Genomic DNA, 27747 nt, shown 5'->3' with positions numbered 1-27747 from the left:
GAATGTGTCAAGCCGCAGGAGCTGGGGAGCGGGCAGAGCACCATGTGACATGGCGCCTTAGGGATACCCCCTAGGTCGGTGAACGGTGCTCTGCCTGGCTGGAGGGGGAGTTGTCCAGGGAGCTTATTTTCAGGGGGGGGGGCTTATATTTTTGCCCACGCGAAAAATGTGGCAAGGCCTTAGTTTCAGGACAGATTGTATTTTCAGGGAAACACGGTACCATTTTAAAGTGTGATTTTTTTTCTTCCTGCTAAAATCTTTTGCTGGATTTTCTTTAAGGGATGACTTATTAACAGCGGTGGAAGTGTTATTTGATTGCTATAAGAAGTACGGTGGGCTGCCTAGACTTCATGAAATCTTATGTGGATTAATAGAGAAGGGAGATACTGAAACAGTGAAGAAAGGTTAGTCACTTCTATTAAGCATTTCTGTTTTCGCCTATTGTTTCAGAGTGCAATGTTTTTATCAAATAAACTTTTGGAAAGTTTGCTCAAATAAGGAGGTTCAAATAATAGTCTATAATAATAAGACACATTGTATTTTTAAACAAGTTCCCATTGCTGCTCTAATACCTACATGTTACATAGCTTTTCTTTGTTGTAAAATGATTGATATATGTAATTTTTAATTGGTTGGTGACTATTTAGTCATAGCTTAATTTTGTGATTTTCTAGCGGTGATTGTTTTATTTCACCAATATAAGAGACCTGTAAATGACATTGAATAAAAAATTACAATTGACCATATAACTTACTCTCTTTAATGTTTCTTGTTAATGTAAGTCAGCCTAATGAGTCTTTTAAATAACTCTTACAGTTTTCGACTTTCTCACCGAAGAGAAAAAACAGATGGGAATATTGTTTGATCTCTTCTTTGCCTTTCTGGCAACTGGCAAATACAAAGAAGCCAAGAAGATCATTGAGGTGAGAGTCTATCTAAAGTAGCCTAATCTCTTACAGCTATTTAGTGTTAATTGGAATTTATTTAAACTTTTTAGCCATTAATTAGTGTTGTTGTAATTAACATTAAATAGAGCTCAAATCTAATCACTTATGAGTGTAGGAAGCCAAGGGAGACCTTAGGCAGCTTTTAAAAATATGTATAATTATGTTTAGAAATGAAATAATCTCCTGTATATTCAAATTGGTTTTTTTTTTACTTTGTCAAATTTCCTATTAAATATCCACATAATATTTGCATATAAATCTTACATTGTGAAACAAATTAAACCAGCATTCCTGGGTGTAAAGTTGTTAATCCTCTTTTCTAACAAATTCTTTGTTCTTTAAAGCACTGGAATTTAATTTGCTGTAGACTATACTTAGATTTATTTGTAATGCTTGTCTAAGAGTTAATCAGCCAAACAGCAGTGTCTGCTGTAGCCTGATCTTTCATTTAGCTCTTCTTTTTCTCTTACTATAGTAAGCAGCTTATAGAGAGTGGAAGGTGTGAGGGAGTGAATTTGGGATTGCTGTCTCTGCATTTGGGAAAAGGAGGTATAGCCAGGGAGAAACATTTCCCACTTCCCTCATGCCTTCATTCACAACTATATCCAGAAGCATGCAAGCCGATATGGCAGATCCCTTTGATAATTGAGCCAGCCCTGGCATTTTCGAGAACATGCCAATGCCCAGAGGCAGCCTCATCCCACTCCTTAGCTTATAAAAGCAAATACTAAGAGTGAGAAAAGGGGTGTAGAAACATGATAAGCAAAGGCAATTGTTCAACATTGGCAACTTTAAGCAACCAAAAAAGGAGCAATCACATTGAAACAGCATCTCATCCCAATTAGCACAAGAACTTTTGAAAAACAAAACAAAGGTTTTGTGCTACTTTATAGACTTTGAGGCTTTCATTTGAATTGGGTATTTAAACAACTGAGAATAAAGGCGTCTGAGTATGAAAGACATTTACAAGACAACCCTTTACAAGTTCTAGAAGGATGGAGGTGACAAAAGAGCAATATCCTGTTGGGGAAAGTATATATTGGGTACAGTTTTGCTATGATTTGATGATGTGTCCAGTTGGAAAGGAAAGAACCCTAACAGTAGGTGACATGATCTATGTAGGACTTAGTATATTTATCTAGTTTTCATTGAAATTTTGCTTTTTGAAATGGACAAAATCAATTGCATTTCTCCTTGCTCCCAACTCAATATTCATTTACTACTTGCACATTAGTGAGAGCACCGGTGAGACATTAATCTTTGGAAAATATGAAATTTAATTTTGCTTCAAATGAGGAAAAAACCTCCAAGGAATATTTTTAATTATAATGTAGTTTGTAAATAATTGCACAGAAAGAACACATGAATTTATCTAAATTAATGTTAATTTTACTCAGCTACACTATCTGATTGACAAGTTTAGTTTTGAATTGTCAAAAAAGTTACAAATTAAAGGATTGATGAAAATTTAATCTAGCTTTTAAGTTAGGTAAGGGGATTATTTCTCTTTTCAACTTATGATAGGAACAAAATGAAAGATTATTTTTCCTAGGTTTTAAAATTTCCCCCCAAATTTACTTCTCTAACCTTGATGATTATATATTATCTTCATTAACAGTTGTTAAGAAGCAGCGATGTAAACATATACTTGCCCTCATATCCTATTTTACTTGGAAGCTTTCTGAACAAATCTGACTGACCATAGTGTCATACTGAGTACTAGAACTGAGAGACCTATTGCTTTCCAGAGAAGTCCATTTCTTCCTGCTGTTTGTCCCCCCCCCCAATTTTTTATTTTATCAATTTCATATATACATTCACAATTATATGATCTCATAACTGTTATTAATAATATGTATTTATAACAACTTTTTCTCTACAGTTGACAATATACTTGAAAATTGCTTTCTTACCATCCCATAGATCCATCTTATCTTACAATGGTCCTACTTCTTCTTCCCTCCCTCCCTCTTTCCTTCCCTCGTTTCTTCTCTCCTATTCTCCTTCCTTCCCTCCTTCCTTCCCTCCCTCCTTCCCCCTTCCCTCCCTCCTTTCTTCTCTCCTTCCCTCCTTCCTTCCTTCCCTCCTTTCTTCTCTCCTTCTCTCCTTCCTTTCCCCCTTCCTTTCCTCCTTCCTTCCCCCCTTCCTTCTCTCCTACATTCCCTCCTTCCTTCCCTCCTTCCTTCTCTCATTCCTTCCCTCCTTTCTTCTTCTCTCCTTCCTTCCCTCCTTCCTTGCTTCCCCCTTCCCTCCCTCCTTTCTTCCCTCCTTCCTTCCCTCCTTCCTTCCTTCCCTCCTTTCTTCTCTCCTTCTCTCCTTCCTTTCCTCCTTCCTTTCCCCCTTCCTTCTCTCCTGTATTCCCTCCTTTCTTCTCTCCTTCCTTCCCTCCTTTCTTCTCTCCTTCTCTCCTTCCTTCCCTCCTTCCTTCCCTCTTTGCTTCCCTCCCTCCTTCCCTCCCTCCTTTCTTCCTGCTGTTTGATAAGTACTTATTGGTACCATTACCACTGGGTGCCCTGCTCTTCATAGGTCTAAATCTGATGCATCTATTTTGTAGCCTGTACAAGAAGTGCATTGTCTTTAGTGTATTTATGCTTCCCCCCTCTTCTTTTTAATATACGTTGCAATATTTTATTTTATTTTATTTTTATTTTATTCAGCCGTCTGTGCATAATTCATTTACCTTACATACATACACAATCAGTATCTTCTCGAGCTTTGCTAATTTATGCTAAGTACAATGCATTGAAGTGGTCATCACTTAATGACTACATGTGCAGTAACTGTTAGTTATAAAAGTGCTGAACAAGGAGACTTATGATCATTATCACTTATGACTTATAGCTGTGATCATCAGTGTTCCGCAGTCATGTGATAATGAATTGAGGTCTTGGCTATCAGCTCACAATTATGAGGGTTTCAGCATCCTGCAGACACACTTGCAATCTACACTGCTGGCTTCTGATACACAGTGTCAATGGGAAAACTGGCAGAAGGTTGCAAACAGTGATCACATAATGTTGAACGTAACAACTGAGCAGAATTTGCTAAATTGCAGCAATTGCTGCAGTTGCCATTACATGATATTGTGCTTTATAGCCACATTGCTTAGCAATAGAGTTGCTGGTCCCAGTCATCATCCTTAAGCAAAGACTACCTGTATTTTTAATAAACATTCCTTTTTACTTAAAAAGTTCTAAATTGGAAATTATTTAAGAATTAAATTAAAAACTGCCAGTCAGCATCTTGGCTGGATGAGAGAAAGGAGGAGGACAACCTGTTGCTTTCTCACTTGACTTCAGCTGTTAGTAGTAGTTCACTATGGACTTTCTCCCCCAAAATAATTAAACCTTCAGATCTTTTGACCTCCTTCCCCTAGAAGAGTCTTCAAAATCATATTAGTTTGTCAACACATTTTTTAATGACAGGATGGTCAGAAGATGCTTCTGCTATGACATGGTTTTCTGTTTGCTTGGGAAAAGAAGGTTTTTAATTCTGTTTCCCTCAAGTTATACTGTGTCATTACTTTTTTGTTAAATAGGGAGGCATATAAATACAATAAACAAATAAAATAATAAAATGCTAGTAAACATGTTGCTCTTTCAATAAAATAATTAAAATGCTTATTTGCTCTTTGTCAATTTTGTTTACACACACAAAATATACAACAGCAATAAAGCAGATGCTCCCTTAATAATTATAAAAGTATCTATAGGTAGGTTGGCAGAGATTAACACAATAGCAGAGACGTAAATGTGACATAATACAGAAACATACACTTTTGACCCATTAGAAAGTAAATATGTTTGAAAATTGCAACTAAAATGTAGAATTATAGGTGAGAAGGAAACACTATGCAATTATATTTAGCTATATAATTTCTATTGGACTGATTAACAACTTTAAAAACAAACTTTATTAAAATGCGATACATAATTATAATCTATAATAAAGTATAGATAGATGTTATAGTTGAAACGTTAAACTCATTTTTGAAAATGCAGTAGGATGGTTAGAGATAAACTGCCAATACAGACTACTGTAGCAGTCCAAGAGATTTAGTTAATCTGACCTAGATGTTCTTTTAATAATTGAGAACATGGTATATGTGAAAACACTTCTCCATTTCAAAATGAAATGCAAGAACATCCATAGTATAATTCAATGATTGGTGCAGAATAATTTCTTAAGCGAAAAGGATTTGCTACATACACTTTTTCAGCTTTTAAAGCTGTTTAGATAATTGGCATTTGGAGCCTAAGTAATATTGAAAGTTGGAGGTGAAAGCTGAATCTGATTTTTCCCATTTAACAAAGGGGATTATCTGCAATTTCAAGTGAAACATAGTACTTCTGTATAATGTCAAGGGGCATAAAATGAAAATAGCTGATTTACATTTTTAAAAAATTAAAATATTAATTTTATAGTTGTAAAATGTAAATTTTATAGTTCTTGCTTGGTTATTTTGTTTTGTATATTCTCATCAAATAGATTCAGTATGAAATAAAAGTGATAATTGAACGAGCTCTTTTTCTTGTACCTGCTTGCAAGTATAACGTGAACTGTAAAATAATATTTAAAGATATTTTTTATTGTATTTGTCTGATAATCTTATTTTATTCTCTTTTGAATCTCTATGTCAGAAGGAAATTAAGTGCTCATATCTTTCCAAAAATTTACTGTTTCAGTGTTGCTATGGCATTGTTTTATAAGTTTAGCTACTTAAACTATTCAATTTTTTACCTGTTGGATGTTAAATATGATATACTAATGATATTACTCAGTAGAATAGGAATTTAGCAGTAACATAGATGGGTTTACAGAGTACTCTGAAGCAGTTGGCTGCAGAATATTCCTCATGCTTACTGGAAAATAACATGGGCTACTGGCTAGTAGGGTAGTAAAGGAAATCTGTTTTTGAAAAATATATACTTCTGCTATAATATGAATAGGATGGTTACTTAACCCTATATATCTTTTTATTGTGAGTGATTATTGTGAAGTGACTGTCAGGAAGACAATTGTGCAGGAAAAAAAGTTTGGAATTGTATTGAAGAGTTCTAGATGCCTGAACTTGCATTGCCAAAATGCAATATTTTTATTTATAACCCTTGTTTATTATATACTCCCTATACCCAAATCTCCTTCTTATATCCAATGAATCAGAGGTGTCTGTCTGATCCACTTCCAACATTATCTTGTTTCCTAAGACTTAAAAAATGTTTCAGCCCACTTTGCCTATATAGATAGTCCTCAACTTATGACCACAATTCAGCCCAAAATTTCTGTTGCTAAGCAAGACAGTTATAAAATGAGTTTTGTGTTCTAGCAAATTACCTTATTTTAAGTGAATCTTGTCGATAAATTGGTGTATTCAAAATTTGGTCCTGTAACAGCAATTAAGGTAGTCCGCATCAGTAGACTAAGACATAAACAATAGGTACAAAAAGTCTATTTAGTCTTCAAGACAGAATATCTCAAGGAATAAGCACTTGAAAGTATAGTATTTATATCTATATTCTACCTTGGAATGTCATTTTAAATTAAAAGCACAATTCTATTGATACCTTAAACTTTATTCTAAGAAACAAATGTTTTTGCTATTTTAGAATAAGTAAGAATTTTTTACTATAATGCCCAATGGGTGTTCAATTGATATTTGCCTTATTGGAAGCCAAATTACAAATTCAGGTTAATAATTTGTTTTGAAGACATTATCCTTAGAAAACAAGTACTTACTGATTTTGAAATCTTCTTTTACAGACACCTGGCTTACGAGCAAGATCAGAAAGAATGGAATGGTTTGCAAACAAATGTATTACAAATAATAATGTATGTATACTATTAATTTTGGTTTGTTTATATTATTGATTCAGTAGAATTTTATCACATTACTATCAAATCATTCATATCCAAGGACAAATAGATTACTTTCTGCAGTGATCACTGAATAGTATTTAATCCAGTTTCCAGAAGGCAGTATTATAATTTCTCTGTGATTAGTTATTCTTGATTTCTTATCCTTTAGATCATTGCTTCTCAACCTTGGCAACTTTAAAATGTGTGGAGAATTCCAGGAGTTGAAGTCCATATGTCTTAAAGTTGCCAGGATTGAGAGATGGTGCTATGTAGATAATCTTTAAGGCACTATTATTTTCACACCATTCTTCTCACCCTTTACATGAATTGTGACTGTTTCTGGTCAAAACATGCTAGAAGCGTTGTCACTATTATAGATTTGCTCTATTCATTTTCATTTGTCTAATTTTTTTCCATTTTTCCCTCTTATGTTCAATCATGTTTGATTCTCAGAGACTATATGGACAAGTCCCTACAGTTTTCTTGGCAAAATTTTCCAGAAGTGGTTTGCATTTTCTCTTTCCAATAGCTAAAAGAAAGTGACTAGTGTATGATCATCCAGCAAGCTTTATGCCTAAAGTGGAACTAGAACTCACTTTTTCCCAGTTTCTAGCATGTTGCCTGAACCACTACACCAAACTGGCTCTTTTCATGTTTAAGGGAACCACTAATAATAGAACTTGTATTCTTCTTGTTCTCCTGTTAGGCTTTCATTTTAACCAAGTACAAATTCTTGCCTTAGAGAAAATGTACTGGGACTATCACTTAAACTCCCCAGAAAAACTTGTTACCTCATTCAGAGAAACTCGAATCTGGAAATTGGCTGCAATAAATCCTCTTGCAATTGTAGCTTATTTTGCAGGAAGCAATCATTCACTAATTCTTGCTGAGTAATTAGAAGCTGTTGATATTGGTCTATTAAGAAATTATAATAGGATAATTATCCTTTCATCCGCAAAACTCAATGGACAGTCCTTCAGAACACACAGCTGCTCTGATCACTCTCCTTTCTTTTTATTTTTGCAAAAACTTGTTAGTTCATACAGTTAATGAGCTATTATTATCCTTGCTGCAAAACCCCAGGCAAAGATCTCCCTTTATCATTTTGGAGAGTTTACATGGTTCGGTTTTTGGGAAGCAGGTTCCTTCTTGCTTCAAGTTCTTTACCCCGGTTGATTCTTCCGAGAGGTGACAAGAATAGCCACAAGTGATGCCTCTTGTTTCTTTCAAAAAAGCCCAATGTTGTGCTTTTTCTTATACCTCACAATGTGTAGAAGTGAGGAAAAAATGGGCACTATAGGCTGTGTGAACTATATTACCCGTGAGTTTAAGAACTCAAACATTATGCTATCCATATTTTTAAAAAGTGCTGTCAACCACTCTCCAACAAATAGCTTTCCAGATAAACCTATCTATATATTTAGATGTTGAAGCGGTTGCTGGTATATTAGACCAAAAGGCAAATGAAAGTGGTTTCATACTAAAAGAGAATATTTGAGGGGCAAATGTATGAATCTTATTAATGCAAATATATGGAAATTGCTGTGGTAGATATATTTATGTAATAAGATGTTTGAAATATCTGCATGTTTTGAATATTTTTATAGTTCTTTATGTTTATACGCATTCTAAGAATTCATAGATTATGAACATTATTGCTAAATCATTGGTCCATGTTTTGAAAATGTGATTCATTCAATGTTATTTTCCTATTAATTAGGCCTTCACACTTTTGTCAACATAGATCATATGGGAAGTTGTATAATTGCCCAATGTAAACAGAAAAAATATATGAATATTATAATATACATATTCTATTTTTATTTTAAAGGGTGAGAGCCTGGAAGCCATGGTAACACTGACTCAAAACCTCTTTGATTGTGATAGAGATAAGATGTATTATTCTCTGTTGTTATTACACCGTAAGTAAAGTGACCAGTTTTATTTTGTTTCATAGGCTAGAGTTATTTATCATAAGAATATAATTGCTAAGCACCTCCCCAAAAGCTAATGCAACTGTGTAGTAGCATGAAAAATAGATATATATCCTTATAATAACTAATTAAAAATAACATATAAAAACCACCACAGAGGTTATAGAACTTCCATATACCAGGCAAGACTAAATATTAATGTCATCCAATATTGCCTGTTCTGAAAGGTTTCAAATCTCAGGAATAGATATTTCCTACCAGTTCTTAACTGGAAAAGACCAAAGTTCATCTTGAGGCCTCCATTGTGGAAAATACATGGCATAGGCATCTTCTCCATATTGCTCAGATAAAAAGAGGATTCTATGTCTAGTTTCAGCTTCCTCACAAGGAAAAGGACCAAAACAGGCATCTTGCTTTTCTTCCCTTCTTACACATTGCTTTAGAAGAGATTTAGAAAACTTAAGAAATCTGATATCTGAACTACTTTCGTCCAGATATTATCTAAATTAGCTGGTTACAACCATGGTTTTGGATTCTGTTTAGCCACAAGCATAAAGGTCCGTATTTATACTTGTTTACATTTGTAACCATTTCCCTACAACTGAGGGCCTTCAGTTTCCTCATCTTCCTCTCCGTCTCCCCACCCCCCTGCAGATTCTGTTGCAGGTTCTCATTTAAAGATCTTGGCATAACACTACTTTTCCTTCTTTCTGACCAATGCTCATATATTCTATTTAGGGGGGGGAAAGACCACAGGAAAAATTAAGTGGCATTTTTGCATTCAGTTCAGCAACTTGTCCATGGGTGAAATATTCAGTGTGTTTGGGCTGTATTCCAATTTACCAGTTGGTTTCTTTCTTTCAGCTCTAAAGTATTAACTTGAATAGGGAAACATTCTACAGTTGGCTTACTTTGGTTGAATGATAATTGAAGGTTTTTGTAAACCACCTATTTTCTTCTGCATAGGTGGTATTTATCTCTTGAGGAGTTTTTTAAAGAAAGTTGCCATTTCCCATCATTCTGTAGTACTGAACCATGTTTCAGAAATTCAAGAAGTGTCTGTGTAATTTCTCCCTTTACTTTGAACTGTCTTGTTTTGCTGTCTGCAAAAGAATTTGAAAAGTTCCTCTTTGCTATGTACATAATTGCTTTCAATAGAAGATAGCCAAGTACACTTGCATTCTTCCAAGCTTTTCATAATTTTACCGTTACATAGGCAACTTGTTAAGCTTAAGAGGAAAATGCTATAAAATTGAGAGCTTCATAGCACAGGATGACTGACTGCATATTCAACTCAGGGAGGTTTAAATTTGGCAGGCATGTTAAATAACTGAAATTATTATTTGGGGGGGGGGAATCAGAAGTTCATATGTATTTGTACTGTCAAACAGCTTTACAGCTTTTATATATATGCTTTTAAGAATGTGTATATTGCCGCTCAAAGTTGGAGCAGTATAGCCTCACATTGCAAATTCTGTTAAAACTAAGGGTAATTACAAAGGTGAAAATGTTTTGTGTTAAAACTCAGAGCAAATTATTTTTTCAGAGGTTCTGCTGAACCTTTTCAGAGAAGCTATAGTTTAGCCAAAACAAACTCTGAACATGTAAAAAATACAGGGGACTTTCTATCACATATGGTGGACCCGGAAACTCAAAAATATTGGACAAAAATTTGGAAATGGGTACAAGAAATTACAGGAGAACAAATAAAATACAAACCCGAACTCTTTCTGCTGGGAATAATCAAACGGAAATATACAAAGAAAATTAAGTACATATTAACACATCTGCTGACCACAGCTAGAATAGCATTTCTCAATGCTAGAAACAATAATATTCCATCGGATGAATTAGTGATACAAACATTTTTGGATTGTGCAGAGATGGACAAATTAACACTAAAGTTAAAAGACAAAGAAGAGTCGGAATATTATGAAATTTGGAACAATTGGTACAAATGGCTGCAAAACAAGAATAAAATTAATTAAGCCGAAAAACAATGCATATATATATATATAGAGAGAGAGAGAGAACTGTGTATAAAGGTTTATAAACATAGAAGCGAAATAATATTTACATGTACAGTATGATGACATAATAATGTTGATATAATGACTGAAAGGTGGTGTAGAAGGAAAAAATAAAAAAAATAAAAAAAATTTCATGAAAAATTTATCCAGTCAGCAAAAATAAAAGGCACAACCAATTCCTCTATTCAAATGAAAAGAACAGTTTTTTTCTTAGAAGATAAAATTAATGTGTTCTTTAATGCTTTATATTTGGTAATTAATTATAATCCTTCATCATAGAAATGAAAGAAAATAGACCCAGGAGCATTCTTGTCTGCCAACTGTATTTAGGATTTATGCTGGTAGTTTAAGAAATGTATTTTATATACTTAGTGTTGTATGAATAAAAAAAATGAACAAAACAACCGCATTTCTTTTGTGATCCTAGAGCACATCCCTTTGCAGGAATGAGTACATAAAAATACAAAGAAAGTTATCAATTTGACACTTTGTCAAACTTTGCTTAAGTACTTATATCAACAACAGCTGTTTTGTTTCTATCCTTAGAAGGATCTTTTGGATCCAACAAAGAACTTAAATTAATTTAACAAAACAGCATCTCCAAATGATAAAACCAGAACAGAAAATTAATGAAGTTTCACTTAGTACAATGTGATATGACTTCTAATCTTATTGTTATGGATAGACAAATTTCCAAAGTAAATATAAGTAGAGTTGAAACAAGTTTTTGAAATAAAATCTTCCTTCTCTTGGTAACCAGTGGTATTCCCATGATTGTTTCATAAAATGTAAAACAGTAAGGGGAAAAAATACTTTTTATTTTAACTTATTAGTTTTAGTGGAGATTTTGCTAAAATATTTGAAACTTGAAATCTTTGTTTTTTGTGGAAATATGTTAAAATACATTTATCAACCATACATATATGTAATTGTTTTCTCTTCTTTCAGAAAAAAATAATGATCTGGAAAAAGCTGAATCTGTTTGGACTAAAATGCAAGAAGAAAACGTTGTTCCCCGTTCAAGAACTTTGCATTTGCTAGGACATATTTTTAAAGCCAATAATCAGAAAATTCCATTTACTGTACCTGGGGTAAATTAGATTCAGTGTTTTTATGATGAAATAGCTACACTAGAATAATTCTTTTTAATTAGATAATAAGTGGGTATTATGTATTTAGAAAAATAAAGACACTTATTTTTTTTCTTTTTAAGAATTGGTATGAAAGCGATGATGATTCTGCAGCAATTGGCTTGTCATCACTTCCTGAGCAAACATATCAAGTTAATGAAAAAATAAACCAATTTTGTAAAACTGGTAAACACACAGGTAAATCAGTTTTGTCCTCTTAAATCCTTGTTGAAGATAATAACTTTTTTTGTATAGTATGATGTTCTATGAACTTTAGTGCCAGAATATTTACAAAAATATGTTACCTGAATCTACTGTACCAAGTTTTTATAAAAACTTATTACTGTTCTAATTTTGTTTCTGTTTTGATATCTGACAATTAATGATAGTATATTAAGATGGGGAAAATGCCACCCCAGAACAAGAAGACAGCACGATAGAAATACTGTAGAATAGAGATCATGAAGCTGTAGCTTCTCTTGCTATATCTGGTTTTTTTGGGGCGGGGAGAGGGGGAGGATCCTGTTTCCTGTAGACAAAGCAGTTAATCCATTGCCCTAAGCATAAGGAATTTGGAAGGGGCATGAATTACCTGGACAAGATAGATCTTTTCTGGTTTGACATTACCCAGAATAGCCTAGAATTTTGAGCTAGACGAATACTACCTACTATGGCCCCCGGAAGGCAGTTATGGCTGAAGAACTGGTATGGAGATTCTTTCTGCTTTGGTGCTCTTATTGGGCCTATTCAAGGGTGGAAAATTGTTTGGAGAAGCCCTAGAGATTTAAGAAAAGAAAAACTATCCCTATCCAACAAAAGTTATGAAAGTAAGGGTAGTAGGACTTCAAGTTATTTCTGTCATTCCTTTAGTTCTTACCATTCTAGTTCCTACTATTCAAAACATGCTGTTAGAAGAGAGACGTCTGAACAAGCCCCAGCAGCTCCAGCAAGAATGCACATTCTTTTTCTCACCCAGCAAAGAGGAGGACCAAAAATGGGTGCCTTAGCTTCAGTTAACCTGAATTTGAAAGATCTTTAAGATCATATGACAACCTATGTGTATTCATTATCATGAGAAATAATCTATTGTTTCTCTCTCCAATGGATATTCTTCCCTTTCCAGGTGGATAAAATCTTGTATGAAGCGAGCATATGAGCTATATATTGAATTGTCACAATCATAAATACTACCAACTTAACCCATCCACCTTAGCCAAAGAGATATTCAGAGAGTGCTGTACAAAGTAGTTCCTATACAATTAATCTTTAATAAAAGATAAGCCCTCACAAACAGTTTGTTTGTTCCACTATCAAATGTTTTGACTCTGTTGTAGGAAAGCAATGTGTTGGTCTTATCATGAAAGATCAAAGTGTTCCATCTTTGGAAGGAGGAATGCTTGGAATGGAATTGGCATATTAGCCCTATTTCCTCGTACTCAGTATAATTAACTAGACTTTTTTTGATACTAGAGTAATTATTTTGTTGCTAATGAGATATTAAGGCCACACCTGGAATACTGCATCCAGTCTTGGTCACTACATTACAAAAAAGATATTGAGACTTTGTAAAAAGTACAAAGAGCAACTAAGATGATTAAAGACCTGGAGACTAAAACATATGAAGAATGGTTGCAGTATTTGGGGGTGGTTAGTCTACAGAAAAGAAGGACAGGGGGTTCGGGGGCAAGGGTAGTTTTTTTCAAAAGATAACTGGACTTTCTGGTTTTCTTTGAAGACATTTTGCTTCTCATCCAAGGTTTTTCTTTGAAGACATTCTGCTCATCCAAGAAGCTGAAGCTTCTTGTCTGAATGGTGGGGAATGGAAGTATTTATACTCCTTGCAGACTGCTGGTCATTTGTATTCTTTTAGCGAGTCATTAAGCACAGCCATTTTTTTTAAAAAAAATTAAATCTTAAAAAAGAATGCAAATGACTAGCTGTCTGCAAGAAGTATAAATCCTTCCATTCCCCTCTATTCAGACAGAGCTGAAGAAGCTTCTTGGATGAGAAGCAAAATGTCTTCAAAGAAAAACCTTTCTAAAGTAAACTTGAACAGTGGTTTTTTTTTTTCAGATAAGTAACATTTATTTTTAGAGCAAATTAATGTTTTTGTGGGACATTTATATCTGCTTAATCTTGTTCAACAAAGTAAATGATTGAAAAGAATATTTCCCTTTTCCTCCTTAGCTTCCTCTTCTTAATAATGTCTTTTGACTGTCAGTTATTGTGAATGTGTGAAATAAAACCATTAATCAGTCAGATAAATGCTGTTGTAGTATATTTATAAATGGTATGTTTCTGTGTAAACCTTGTTGTAAGCAAATAATTTCATCTCTCAAAAGTAGAAATGCTGCTAACATTTCCAAAAGATTTCTGGCATAAATATTAACCACAAGAATTAGGAATTATCTTAAAATTGAATGTAGAGTATTCTTAAATGAGTAGCATTGCAATAATTTGACAGTGATTTTGAAAAGGGCTGTTTTGTGACTGGCTAAGATATAACTTGTTTCTCATTGGTGGCAGTAATTCCCCCCCCCCCTTTAATATGAAGACAAATTTAAGTTGCTAAAAGTTCAATAGAAATAAGATTTTTATTGGACACTAAAACAGCTCTTAAATGTAGCATTTTGCTCAGAAAGAAGCAGAGAAACATTTGTTTCACATGCTGTTATAAAGAAGAGATGGGAATTTTACTGTGCCATTTCAATAAATGCTGACATATTTATTGTTTTTTAAATTCTTTTGCAGAGGCATACAGACTTTTTCTAATGGCGAAGGACGTTGCACTTAATGTCAGTTGTTACAACAATCTTACCAAAGCATTGCTCAGCCATGGTTCTCTTACAGAAGCAATGGAAGTTATAAAAACGTAAGTTATTTTATGTATGCATCTCTCTTTAGCAGGTATGGACAATTTTGCCCATACATTATTTCATTCCTTGCCTATTATTTAAGGACAGTGTCAGTGTAATGTACTAGACTTTCTATCGTTAAATCAAAAAAGTTCACTTTCTGAAGTCATCTTTGTCAATAGACCATCATGACCAAGTCACACATTTGGTACACTTAATAATTTAACAAATGCGCACATTATCAAAACACCAAACACTTCTTATGTGTAGTCCTGGGATCTCAAGACCAGAGAACAAATATTCTCTTGACAGAATCATATGAATAGAAATAAATGTCATTTAGTGCATCAGACAGTTTAGCTTCATGCATAAAATCCCCAGTGTGGAATAGATATCTGAATATGCAGCTATGCCACACATTTCTTCAATTGTTTGAATCTCTTAAAGTAACTTTCTTCACATAAATTTATTACAGTCTGGATTGATTTTATATTGATAATGAGAAAGAGAGATTAACATGCAGAAGATTATCTTTGGCCATCATATCCAACTGTAATCTGATCCATCACACTGTAGAAATAGCAGTGGTGGGTATCAGCTATAAATATTGAGACTGTTAGAGGAATGAATTATCTTTACAGTTAGCTTACATTGTAACCAAGAATGAGAGAAAAGTTTTAAATGAGAAGACTGTGTTGAGAGGGAAGTTTATTAGACTAAATTTATTATAACAAAAACAACAATAATAGAATTGAATAGCTACTAGAAAATAATCTGAGATTTTTATATGTTCAAAAAATAGAGATTTATCTTAAGTAATTAATATACAGAAACACAAAATTACCCTCAAGTTGACTAACTTTCAAAAAATAATCTGCTAGAAATAAAGACGAACATGGACGTTAATCAAGATTTAAATTGTGAACTAAATAAAATTATATTAAAATTATTTAAAATAAAATGATGAAATAAAATTTAACTTCAGCTTTTAATCCTAAAATCTTACCTCTATTTCTCTATTCTTGAATATGTTGCACAACTAGGAATTAAATGGCTACTAGTAAATAACAGAAGATTGATCATGTGAGTTAGCTTCAGCTCTACAGTCCTTTCCAGTTGCCCTTCCCAAATGCATGGAACCTTTCTGTTGCACTTTAGCTAATTCTCCTTTAGCATAATTTAGCATTGTGTCTCAAATCCAACAAAAATATCTTTAGTCTTTGTTATTATTATCTTTATTTATTTATTTATATCCCGCCATTATTATTTGTATAAAACTCAGGATGGAGAACATACCTAATATTCTTTCCTCTTCCTATTATTTTAAACATGCAAGTAAAAAAAATGGGTTATGAAAAATAACAAAATAAAAACCATCCATGTTCTCTTCATTGATATTCTAGAGAAAATGAGAGGCAGTATATTTGATTTATATATCTAATGAATCGTGCTTTACCATTGCCTCCAAAATGGATTGCAGTATAGATACTAATCCAGAAAATAAAAAACAGAAAGAAAAAGATTCTCTTAATCAAATAGTAGCCTTATGTAACAAGAGAGACTTTTCTATAACACCTGCTCATCTTGCTACATTTTACATTAATTTTGATAGGATATACATATGTTAGGTGTCAAAACAAAGAATTTTCAGAATTGCTTGGTAATTTTGTAAATATAAATCACTGGCACTGTTGAATATTTAATAAATTATAGAGAAATAGCTTTTCATCACTTTGGCAAAGGTTAACATTTTTGGTGAAAATTTAACCAAGCTAATATATCAGAACACAATACACTTTACATAGTCTATTACCAGCAGAGACAAAACACTAAAATTAAAAAATAATAATTTGTTAATCCAAGTGAAATACAATAAGATTGTTATATTGGGAAAAGAAAATTCCAAGATCAGGTTATTTTGGAGGGAGTTCTGCCTAGTTTACAGTAAGGAAGAAATAATAAGTCATTGTTTTCTTTTTCCTACCTGTGTGGGTAGATATTTTTAAAAAATCAATAATTTTGGATAGGTAAATTGGAAATACTGAATGTTAGTGCTTTTATAGAAAAATATTTTTATTATTATTGTCACTTCAAAGATCTTGATGAAATTTAACTATAGTTCTAAAATAGAAATGTAGAAATTTTAAAATAAGGGATTAGGTCTGTAATAACAGCAACACTTATTTAATTGCACTAAAGATTGGAAGATTGAGGAAAGTAAATCCTTTGTAATATGGCATTTAGAGTTCTGTGCATGAGTTTTTGACTTACAGGTTTTGACAGATGGGGCAAAAGAAAAAAAAAAAGAGCAATGAGAGCTTAGGCAGAGATTAAGCGGATTGGTTTGGAAGAGTAAGGAAATCCTGAGGGCCCAGAAGCTGAAAGTGACTGAGAGGAAGGTCATATTATGAACTTAGCAGAGGATTTTCTTGAGATTGAGGAGAATAATTTAGCAATGACTCTGTTTATTTCCTAATCCGCTCAGTTCATAAATTCAGAAAGGTGGGATCTTCTGTTGTTTCTCACAAGATGATCCCTGTGGTTTATCCTGATTGTTGATACAGCAAATGTCAGCCTTGTATTTACTCCTCTCAGGGGGAATTTTAAGAATAAAGTCTATATTTAATTATGTGAGGACCATTTAAAGCCATGGACATGAAAATAGAAAAAGATTTCTGATCAGCATGTTCAAAGGGTTTCCCCCCCCCCCCCCAAAAGGATTTAAATATTAGTAAAGCTAATTTCTGGCAGTTTCTGCTACATGAAGTTGTTCATTTTTGTTTTGTTTTTGCCTTAATGAATGATGCAATTCAGAGTAATACATAAAGTTTTTTTTAAAAATTCTGCATATGTCTAGATGACAAAAATTTGAAAATTAAATCAACCAAATTATACAGAACTGGTTCATAATATCCCTTTGATTCTATTTAAAATATACTGTGCTGAAAATAAATGTTTCATTTTTTTATTGCAGGAAGAATGGTTTTACATTTTATAATTATGGTGACTGTTTTAAAAAGAAGAATAAAGTATCCCGCTTAGGATACAGCAGAACAATAGTGGGCATGCAGTTATTTTCGTCATGTAATATGTCAGCATTCAAGAATCTGAACCGATTGTTTAAAAAAATCTTGTACTTTGTTTCTTTTGTTGCTCATTTCCAACTTTGTCATCTGTCAGAATGCACAAAAAAATTATCCTTCTATAACCATTGACAGGATAACACAAAAGCTGTCTCCAGGTCGATATTTTGCAGCAATATTTTTAACATACGAACAGTAGTTTTTATAATTTCACCTTGGTGCTCAACCATTTATTATCGTATCAGAAGCATGTCAGTAATTCCTTTCTAAATGTCTGCTTCTTTTAGCGCTGAGAACCACATCAAGGGCTTCGTGCTGAACGATGCTGCCAGCAGCCTCCTCATCTTAACGCAAGTTAGGCGGGATTATTTGAAAGGTATGTCACAATGCTTGACCTTTACGTCACATTAATGCCTCTGCAGATTTTTCTTGTAACGCCCTTCGAATACTTGGATAAAGGAGTCCATTTAGCAAATTACCTGCTTATCAAGCGCCTTTTGTGGTAGCTGAGAGACGTAAATTACTGTACATGCATTTATAATACAGCTTGAATATGAATGTACTTGTCATTTGACCACTTAGTCCAGTTTCCGTTCCATTTAACACAAGATGGGTTTTCTTAAGATGAATCACAGCTCTTCAGACATGCAAAATTTGTGTTCCAGAACGAGAAAAAGTACAGGCTTTCAAATGCGTTAAAATTCACAGCACAATTCATTTTGCTTTGGAAATTAACATACCTTAGAGCATCTGAAACAATTCCCAGCAGTTTCTTCCTGCACAATGTGTTTGTAGCACCAGATACCAAGTGAGTTAAATTGAGTGTTAAATGTGCGTGGCTGTGCACTAAATGTTTATAATACTGATTTTTTAAAAACTTAATCGAATACTTTTAATAGTTCTCAATGCCAGCAGTAATAAAACATACATTGTCCTTTTGTGCTCTTTGTGAACTTACTTTGCGTGGTAACAGCAGTATTGGCTAAACAGTGTAAATGCTTGTGAATGCAGTGGTGGACAATTTTACTGTATTCTATATTCATTTATTTGAATCTAGTTTAGATTCATCTTGAACATCTGCCTTCAGAATCTACTGGTTTTCATATAGCAAGGAGGCAAGTCAAGTTTCAGATCACTGAACTTGCACAAATTTACAATTTTATACCACAGTTGTTATGGATTGCTGATGGAAAATGTTTTTTGTGTTTTTCATCATATGCTTAAATGCATCTTTTCTATATTTTATTTCATTTGTAGTCCTAGTTTAGCAAATGACCTTCTTTAAGGTAGGAAGACTATTGCTAAATCATTTAGTTTCACGAATTCTCTGAAGAATATATCTTAGTTTAAATATATTGGAGTTGGATAATCTGTAGCCAATAACATTATACAGTTCTTGGCTTAATTAAAGAGTCCTTTAAGTTGTATAAGTTCGGATCTCTGATAAAAAGTGCTTGTCCTTTAGCAGCCTATGGTGTGGGAAGAAGTGAAGGTGTCTGAAGCAGCATAGGAACAAAGATTATCAGAAGATGAAAAAAAATGTAGAAAAAACTGGGTGGCCTGTCCATATTTTGCTTTGGCCCTACTTATATTCTGCTTAAGCTCCATGTGGTTCCCAAGTGATTATCCCCAGGGAATCCTTTCAACAGAAATAATTGCCCTTCAATCAGCTGCCATGACCCTATAATACCAGACATGATATCCTGAATCTCAAAGTATTGAGAAGTCACTGGGAGAATAGCTTCTCCCTCTTCCCTTGAGGCCAGTACTTAAGCAAAATGTCTACAGCATAGTGAGACATCTTGCTGTTCTCCCATAATTTGCTTTTTTGGCTCCCTCTTCAACAGCAACTAAAGAATACAGTAAAAGATTGCAGATAGATTGGCAGAGACTTCCTGCTTCAAACTATTGAACTTGAACTTCTTTGCTTTTATTTGACCTCTAATTTCTACAAATGTGTCTACTTCCCTTTACTTTTCCCTTTCCTTGGCTAGATGCCTCCTGGCTTGCCCTCAACAATGGCTAATGAAACACTTGCAAGTCTTGAGATCATTTTCTCAGTACCGAGTGCATTAATCCTGTTTCTCTGTGCTGTGTTTTATTTATCTAGCCAATTTTTTATTCTTTAGAGCAGAGCAGAGAAGCTAGTATAAAAACTGTACAACTGAAATTGGATGTATTCTGTATTTTAAAAATACTTAATACGATGTGCTGATATGATCTACTTAGGCCAAGGATGCTCCAGTGAAGGTAATTCGTGCCTTGATCATTCCCAGATGGCTTACTATAACGTGGGGCTCCACATTGTAGTAGCCTCAATTGGCACAAAACTGGATGAGTTTTGAGAACCCTAATTGTGCAGCCACTGCAGTGGTTTCAAAACTGCCTTTTAGGCTCAAATCAAAGTGCTAGTTACTATCTCTAAAGCTCTTTACAGTGCAGTGTGAGAATATGTCAGGCAACATCTTGCCGAAACTAAGTCTGACCACTTTATTCCTCTAAAAGAGAGCCTGTTGCAGATCCCCATCCTTAGTGGATTTTCTGGCGTGGGTCCAGCAACAGGCTTCCATTTTAAGGAGCACTCACAATCTGAAGATATAGATGGCCTCTAATTTATAGATCTTTCAAAACCTAGCCAGAGTAATGCTGTCTCAGCAGGTGTTTGACCTTAAGTTAATTTCATACAGTAGTGGTACAATATGTTCATTTTGTATTGATTGTTTTTATTGCTTCCATGGGATTTAATCAGTAATAAACTAAGTTCAACAAAAGGCATATAGTATTCCACACTACCAATATAAGACAAAAGAACAGTGCAACACACCTCCTTTAGACTTGCTTAAAAATGAGAAATTACACTAGAGCTGTCTTATAGAACTAGTTAGAATGTGTTGGTGTTTATATGAAAGTGATGTATTTTACTGGCTTTGCGGGTGGTGAATTATGGGATTTTTATGCATTTGTTGTACTTACTGAATGCATGAGAATTTTTAACATGGAAATTAATACATAGCCATTGTGACTAAAATAGAGAAAATTATGACCTTGGCCAATTATACATACAAATCAGATCTGGATAAACTGAGTCTAAATTATAGTCATCAATTTTCCTTGAGAAAATATTCACATTTTATAGTGAAACTTTGATTTTTCTGGATCTCCATTTAGTGCGTTTTCATATGCAACATTTTTTTAAAAGATTTCATCTCCAATTATTTATCTGAAGCAGTCTAAACAATTTTTTACATCTTTTCCCTAGTTATATAATCTATGTTTTTACAAAATGATGCAAGTTAGTGTAAAAACATCAGTTATATAATGATACATTAATTCAGTTTGATTTAATCGACATTGATTTAAATGGGAACTGCTCTTCCTTATCCCAACTCCAATGGTCCATTAAATCAAAGATTTGTTGTAAAAATGTTAATCTTGAGATTCTGGAGCAAAGGTCTTCAAACTTGACAACTTTAAGACTTGTAGACTTCAACTCCCAGAATTCAACTCCAACTCTGGGAGTTAAAGTCCACAAGTCTTAAAGTTGCCAAGATTGGGGACCTCTGTTCTGGAGATATATATACAATATCATCTAATTGAATTGAAATGGAAATGGGCTGGTCACACAGCAAGAAGAACAGATGGCAGGTGAACCAACGCAATCAAAGAATAAATTCCACTTCAAAAAAAAAATCTACAAAAGAGACCTAAAACAAGATGGATTGATGACATCAGCAAATATTGCAGACCCAATTGGCAAAAGAAAGCTCAGAACATGCAGAAGAGGCCTTTACCCTGCAGTGGATAGACAGTGGCTAAAATGATTATATGTATATATATATATGTACGTACGTACATACATACATACATACATATGTATATATATGTACGTACATACATACATACATATGATAATAAAATAAACATGTTGCTTTTCATCTAATTACCAAAGTATTGGTGAAAATATGCATGTGTGTATTCTAATATTACCTTTTCATTCTTGGTTTCATATGTGTGTCTGTGTGTATACATACATACACACTTAAACACATACATACATGAATCAGTTCCTTTTAGCTATGTCAGTGTGGCTTGTGGGGGACAGAGCATCAGAAGTTTAATTTTCACTTTTAATTATTTAGGATAGGTAAGTAAATGTGCTCAGTGAGAACATTTGCTATTTTGAAAAAATGTTCTGGATGCTCTAATAAAACAGCTGATATACCTATTCATAATTGATGAGAATGGAGGCATCGCCAAGCACCAAACATCTATTCACCTCAAGTCAAACTGTTGTGATTACTTCCCATCCTTTTCCTTTACCATACGATGCTCTCTTATCACCACAGAATATTTCTGTTTTCCTGACACGCTAAGTTTTCTATGACTATTATTGTAAGATAAGAATGCAGCTTTTTATTACCTATAAATGTGCTCCATATGTCTTTTCCCCAAAAATGTTTGAAGGCATGTTGGCAGAGTTTTAATTTTTCTACTGTTACTGTTAACTACAGGACCTACACTTGAGAATAAGCAAAACAGATTAGGGTGTTTTGACATATGGTGGAGACTTTCATCATCAAAATTCAGTAGAATACATAATAAAGTGATGGTTTTGTTTTTCATGTTGCCAATAGCTAATATCAAAAGTTGGACTGAAAGTTATCGTAGATGAGCGCTATTGATTGCAGGCCAACTGCATATTTAACCAGTGAACGTACCATTTTTTTACTGCTGAACCTCTCCAAGATGCTAGTGCAGGTTCTAAATATATCTTAAGTGATTAAAAAAACATCTGTTAGACCATGGGTCAATTTAACAAATCTAGAAAAATGGTGCTTGAGGAGGTAATGGTATATAAATAGGGTACTTTTCCTATCTAATATGCATGATAGCCTAAGGTGACTTTTAACTGTTTAGTGATAAGGAAGTAGTTTTTTTTAATGTGGACCTCAAAATCTTACATGCAACATATAATTGCATTCAGTAAACAGTCTAAAAACACCATGCTGGGTTGAACAAAAGAATTGGTAAGATTTTTCCTTCTCATTAATTAGATTTATGAATATGCAACATAATATCAAGATCCAATGTTTTGAATAACATTTCTTTTTTTATCTATCCAATAGAAGCAATGTCTTCCTTCAATGCACTTCTTAAAAATGGTAGGACACCCAGTCAACTAACAATTACTCGGCTTGTCCAGGCATTCGCTCAGAAGGGAGATAAAGAGAGTATAAGGGAAATTGAGAAATTAATAGAACCCCTCCATGGGATTCTTAAATTTCCAAGAATGCTTTTCATCAACAACACTGCATTGGCTCACATCAAAAAGTAGGTAACTCGATAATTGGTACCACTTCTTTGTATTAGGAGGGAAGTAGAGTTACAGTGATCTTGCTGTCTTATAAATAATATTTTCTTCATAGGTTTTAAATACTTGAATTGGCTGCCATTGAAGATTCTTAGCCTAGAAACAATAAAAGTTGGAGTCTATTTAATGAAATGCAAAAAATGCAAATTATTGGATAAGTGAACTTTTGCAATAGGCTAATGGTATCAAACTCTTTTCGCCCCTTCAATTGTTTCCAATTCTTGTAAGACTGCCAGCACAAGTCCTTGCCATTTTCTTGGCAAGTTTTTATAGAAGTGGTTTGCCATTGCATCCTTCCTAGGACTGAATGAAAGTGACTGGCCGTCTTCATGCAGGAGTAGAACTCATGGTCTCCCAGGTTCTAGCCTGACACCTGCTACACTAAACTGACTCACCTATTAAACATACATGTTTATAAAATTCTGTCTACCTGAATGAAACGTTGACGTAAGCTAATTCTTGCTAATACTGTAATTTACAGCATAGTGCATAACTTTATAGCAGTAAGTTTTACAGGTGTGTTAAAATTGTTTTGCACTCCTGTTATAATGCAGAATAATAAAAGATTAGTATAAAGATTGTGATTATCTTAAAATAAATAATAAATATTTGTCTAATGGAATGTTTAAAAATTATTTTCAGCTAATAGAAGATTTGGGAGTATTACATTCCAATTATACTGTCTCTCTTCTCTTTACAGTATTAGTACATCAAAATCAACAGTGGGTTTTCTGATGTATACTGGCTTCATTGAATGGTTTAATAGTATTTATTTAATATGGAGTGTTGGCTTATATCCATAAAATCTCTGCTTCTGTACGCACTGAAGATATTTTAAATATACCAATTAGCCAAATCCTGTCCTATTTATTTCACTCTTATACCAGCCTCTCAAATAAATTTGGTTGCTTTCACACAGTCAGTAGTTTGGTAGAATATGCTACAGATATGTATACCCCAGACATATATTGATGAAGCTTGGTAGAAAGATTGAATAATCATTTTACTAGATTCATGTCCATGTTCATGCTTTCTGTTTCTGGACATGGATTAGCATCCTTCTAAGGAGAAATAGGCTTTACAAATTCTTAATACCATAGTATCCAAAATCCTTCATTAAAAGCAGTTTTAAAAAACTAGTCTTTTGGAAATACTTGAAGGATCAATCTTTTCTTTTAAACATCAGTTTAACATCAAGAAAAGTCCAAAGTACACATATAAGGTAGTGTCAGGTAGAAGAACATGGTAACAAACAGTCAGTACAAACCTTTTGCCATTTTATAGCCCAGTTACTCATTTGCTGTAGTCCATTTTTATCAATCAATTCAGACATCATGTCAGCTGTCTCCAGGGAGAAAATATTGCTGCATTTAGAATCAGGTACCTTTCTAAATTAGCAGTTAACTATGAACTTGCAGATGTTTTCCGTTATCTTAGGCATGTTATTCGCCTAAGTGTATCCACATATTGTTGCAGCCAGACTCTAAAGAGCTGTAATCTGAAACTCTTTAAAATCAAAGGCACAATAGGTTGTGTTTATTTCTTATGGCTACAGTACTTTCATCCTATGTTGCCATTTCTATTACACTAGAAAGTAAAAATATATGTGAACAAAACCATTAAACCTATCCATGAGTAGGCCCAGAAGGACACAAAGGTGCAAATTTCACACATTCATTATGATGCAAATGATGAGGCCAACATACTTGTGTCAGATATTGTGACATGAATTATATCCTTTCTGCAATGATATCACAGCACATGTATCTTCATTTTGATATCAGCCTGGTTGTTACAGGCACTGATGAGCATATCACATTTAATATAGTTGTGTCTACATCCAAAATGGTAATTCTGGAAAAGTCAAGAAAGTAATAATTATAAACACACTGTTTTTTCCTGTAACTTTTGTTTTCTGGGAATATTTTTTTAATTTTTACTTCCCCATATTTCAAAGGTAACTAACCCATGTGTTATCTTGTTCTGTTACCAAAAGAGTCATGTTATTCAACAGTAGAAGAGGTTATAGTTCATTTCTGAAGGAAATGGCATTAGTGCTGATGTTATGCACTCGCCCATAAATGTGTTTCACTTTATGTTATAACAGTATCTGCATGAGTGGATTGATAAGTACTTTTAACATTGCTATTCTGTGGAATATTAATGTAGTAATAGAATAAAACATTCATGGTCTTGCTTTATTGAACTCTTAACGTTAGCGACTTAGCTAATGCAGCTTTTTATTTTCACCAGCAAAAACTACGATGCTGCCACAGAATACATTGAGGAGAAATTCATTTCTAGACAACTGACTGAAGATGCAAACCTGTCCTTTGTATTCAGAAAATTGATAGAAGACAAAGAGGAAACAGCTTTGGAAAAATGTAAGTTAGTGTAGCAAAAATAGTCCACTGGTTTACAAAAAAACTTCAGTAGCTGTTTCTGAAAGTCTCTCCTACTTGGTCAGTTTTTGAAGCAAAGAGTGTTTTTAAACGTTAAAAGTAAAGGTAAAGGTTCCCTTGCACATATGTGCTAGTCATTCTCGACTCTAGGGGGCGGTGCTCATCTCCGTTTCAAAGCCAAAGAGCCAACGCTGTCCGAAGACATCTCCGTGGTCATGTGGCTGGCATGACTAAACGCCAAAGGCGCACAGAACGCTGTTACCTCCCCACCAAAGGTGGTTCCTATTTTTCTACTTGCATTTTTACATGCTTTTGAACTGCTAGGTTGGCAGAAGCTGGGACAAATAACAGGAATTCACTCCATTATGCGGTACTAGGGATTCGCACTGTCGAATTGCCGACCTTTCTGATCAACAAGCTCAGCGTCTTAGCCACTGAGCCACAGTGTCCCTATTTTTAAGCCTCATTTCATGTTAATTTCAAAAGTAACATCACTTATAATGAATTCTTACCTGTCACAAACAGCCTATATGTATATATTTCAAACTTGACAACTTTAAGATGTTTAGATTTCTGGGCTAGGGAATTTTGGGGGTTGAAGTCCATGCCTCCTAGAGTTGCCAAGTTTGAAAAACATTGACCTAGGTGATCACCTTTACTAAATGCTGGGCTGCATGTTTCCCAGAGCAGGTTTGGACGGCAAGAGGAGTTTTGACATTGGAGAAGAATCCCAGGTGGTTTCTGTGATAGCTGGGAAATAGAGTTCTGAGATGAAATCTCCTCTGCCCACAACGGAGGCAGAATGAAATATATAATCCTACCGGTAATACTGTAGGATTGCGGTGCTGGTAGTTTTAATTTTTTATTGATAACCGATGTTCATTTATTCATTACTTCTGTTTTTGCCTCAACCTTTCAACCTGAAGAGTACTCAAGGCAGCCAATAGACAAAAATAAAAAATCAAATGGAACTATTTGAATATAAAAAGTTTTTAAAACCACAGTTAAAACCGATCATCAGTTCAAGTTGAAAGGTGAAATCACCACTTTTTGATTTATAGCATATTTTTACAATGTGGTTTATAACATAAAAAGTTTAAAACAATAAAATATGCTACAAATTAAAAAGTAGCAAAAATTGATAAACCACCATTAAAAATATTAAAATTACAAGTCTGAACCCTGTTTATAAATTAATTCTTTTTTGTTGCTTTTTAATGTTTTAATTTTAAAGTTCTAATTGCTTTATAGCTGTTTAATGATATAAGCCATCCATAGTTGCCCAACAGTGAGCTGTGAAACATAAATTAAATAAAGATGGCTGAAACATCAGAATTTGAAGGGCCTGTTTTTAAAAAAATGTGTATACATAACCTTGTCAGTCCTCTTACAAAATATAATCAAAAAAGCAAAATCAACATACAGCTTCATTTATTGGGTTTAATATCAGAAAATTAGGGTTGGGATACAGAATCTTGAAAACTGGATAAGCAAATAGCCCATCCTTAATTATAATTGTATTTATTAAGATGATGTGTCTGAATTACTTGAACCACTTCTTCCCACAGTTCAAAACTGAAGGAATAGCTTCCTTTTTCCCTTTTTAATATGATAAAAAGTCAGGTTGGTGGCCATGATTGTCCAATCAAAGTTTTCTCTAATATGTGATGCAGATGTTGACATTTTTACCATTTCCTATGGGTTACCCCTGCATTGCGACATCCATTTACAGTTGGTTATCAGTTTTGAAATACTCCCTTTTCTTTCCCAGCTTCAATGTTTTCTCTTACAAAGCTTTATATTAATAAGCTTTATTTTCCCCATATTTATTCATACTTATTTATTTGTTTTGCAGTTAGTGCCATGGCTGAAAGATTGGCAAATCAGTTTGGAATTTATAAGCCTGTTACAAACCTTTTCCTTCAGTACATAGATCAAGAAAAACTGAATGATGCTGAGCTTCTTCTGCAGGTAAGAATATGCCGGAATCAAACATAAATCTAAAGAAGTGGGGTGTATATAATAAAACATTCCATGGACAAGGCTTTATTGTACACTATATCCAGGTATCACATTACAATTTTTCAGGTACATATTTGTTTTTTGTTTTTTATTAATTGTTTATATTTTTGGAGGCAG

At 33.8% G+C, this 27747-nt stretch overlaps 1 protein-coding gene across 1 annotated transcript in view; it reads left to right on the top strand.

Annotated features, from left to right (window-relative positions):
• The window catches only part of LRPPRC (leucine rich pentatricopeptide repeat containing), an 89602-nt gene that overhangs the window by 53429 nt on the left and 8426 nt on the right, over positions 1-27747 (top strand). The window contains exons 23-33 of the mRNA XM_032215090.1: positions 280-404; positions 817-923; positions 6708-6776; positions 8635-8725; positions 11716-11858; positions 11981-12095; positions 14649-14769; positions 18123-18211; positions 22962-23166; positions 25460-25590; positions 27464-27579. Of these exons, the coding sequence (XP_032070981.1) occupies positions 280-404; positions 817-923; positions 6708-6776; positions 8635-8725; positions 11716-11858; positions 11981-12095; positions 14649-14769; positions 18123-18211; positions 22962-23166; positions 25460-25590; positions 27464-27579 (1312 nt within the window). The remainder of the gene's footprint in view (positions 1-279; positions 405-816; positions 924-6707; positions 6777-8634; positions 8726-11715; positions 11859-11980; positions 12096-14648; positions 14770-18122; positions 18212-22961; positions 23167-25459; positions 25591-27463; positions 27580-27747) is intronic.

Source organism: Thamnophis elegans, chromosome 4 (assembly GCF_009769535.1).
Source record: "Thamnophis elegans isolate rThaEle1 chromosome 4, rThaEle1.pri, whole genome shotgun sequence".
NCBI lineage: Eukaryota > Metazoa > Chordata > Lepidosauria > Squamata > Colubridae > Thamnophis > Thamnophis elegans.
This window is presented reverse-complemented; position numbering and strand designations above follow the sequence as displayed.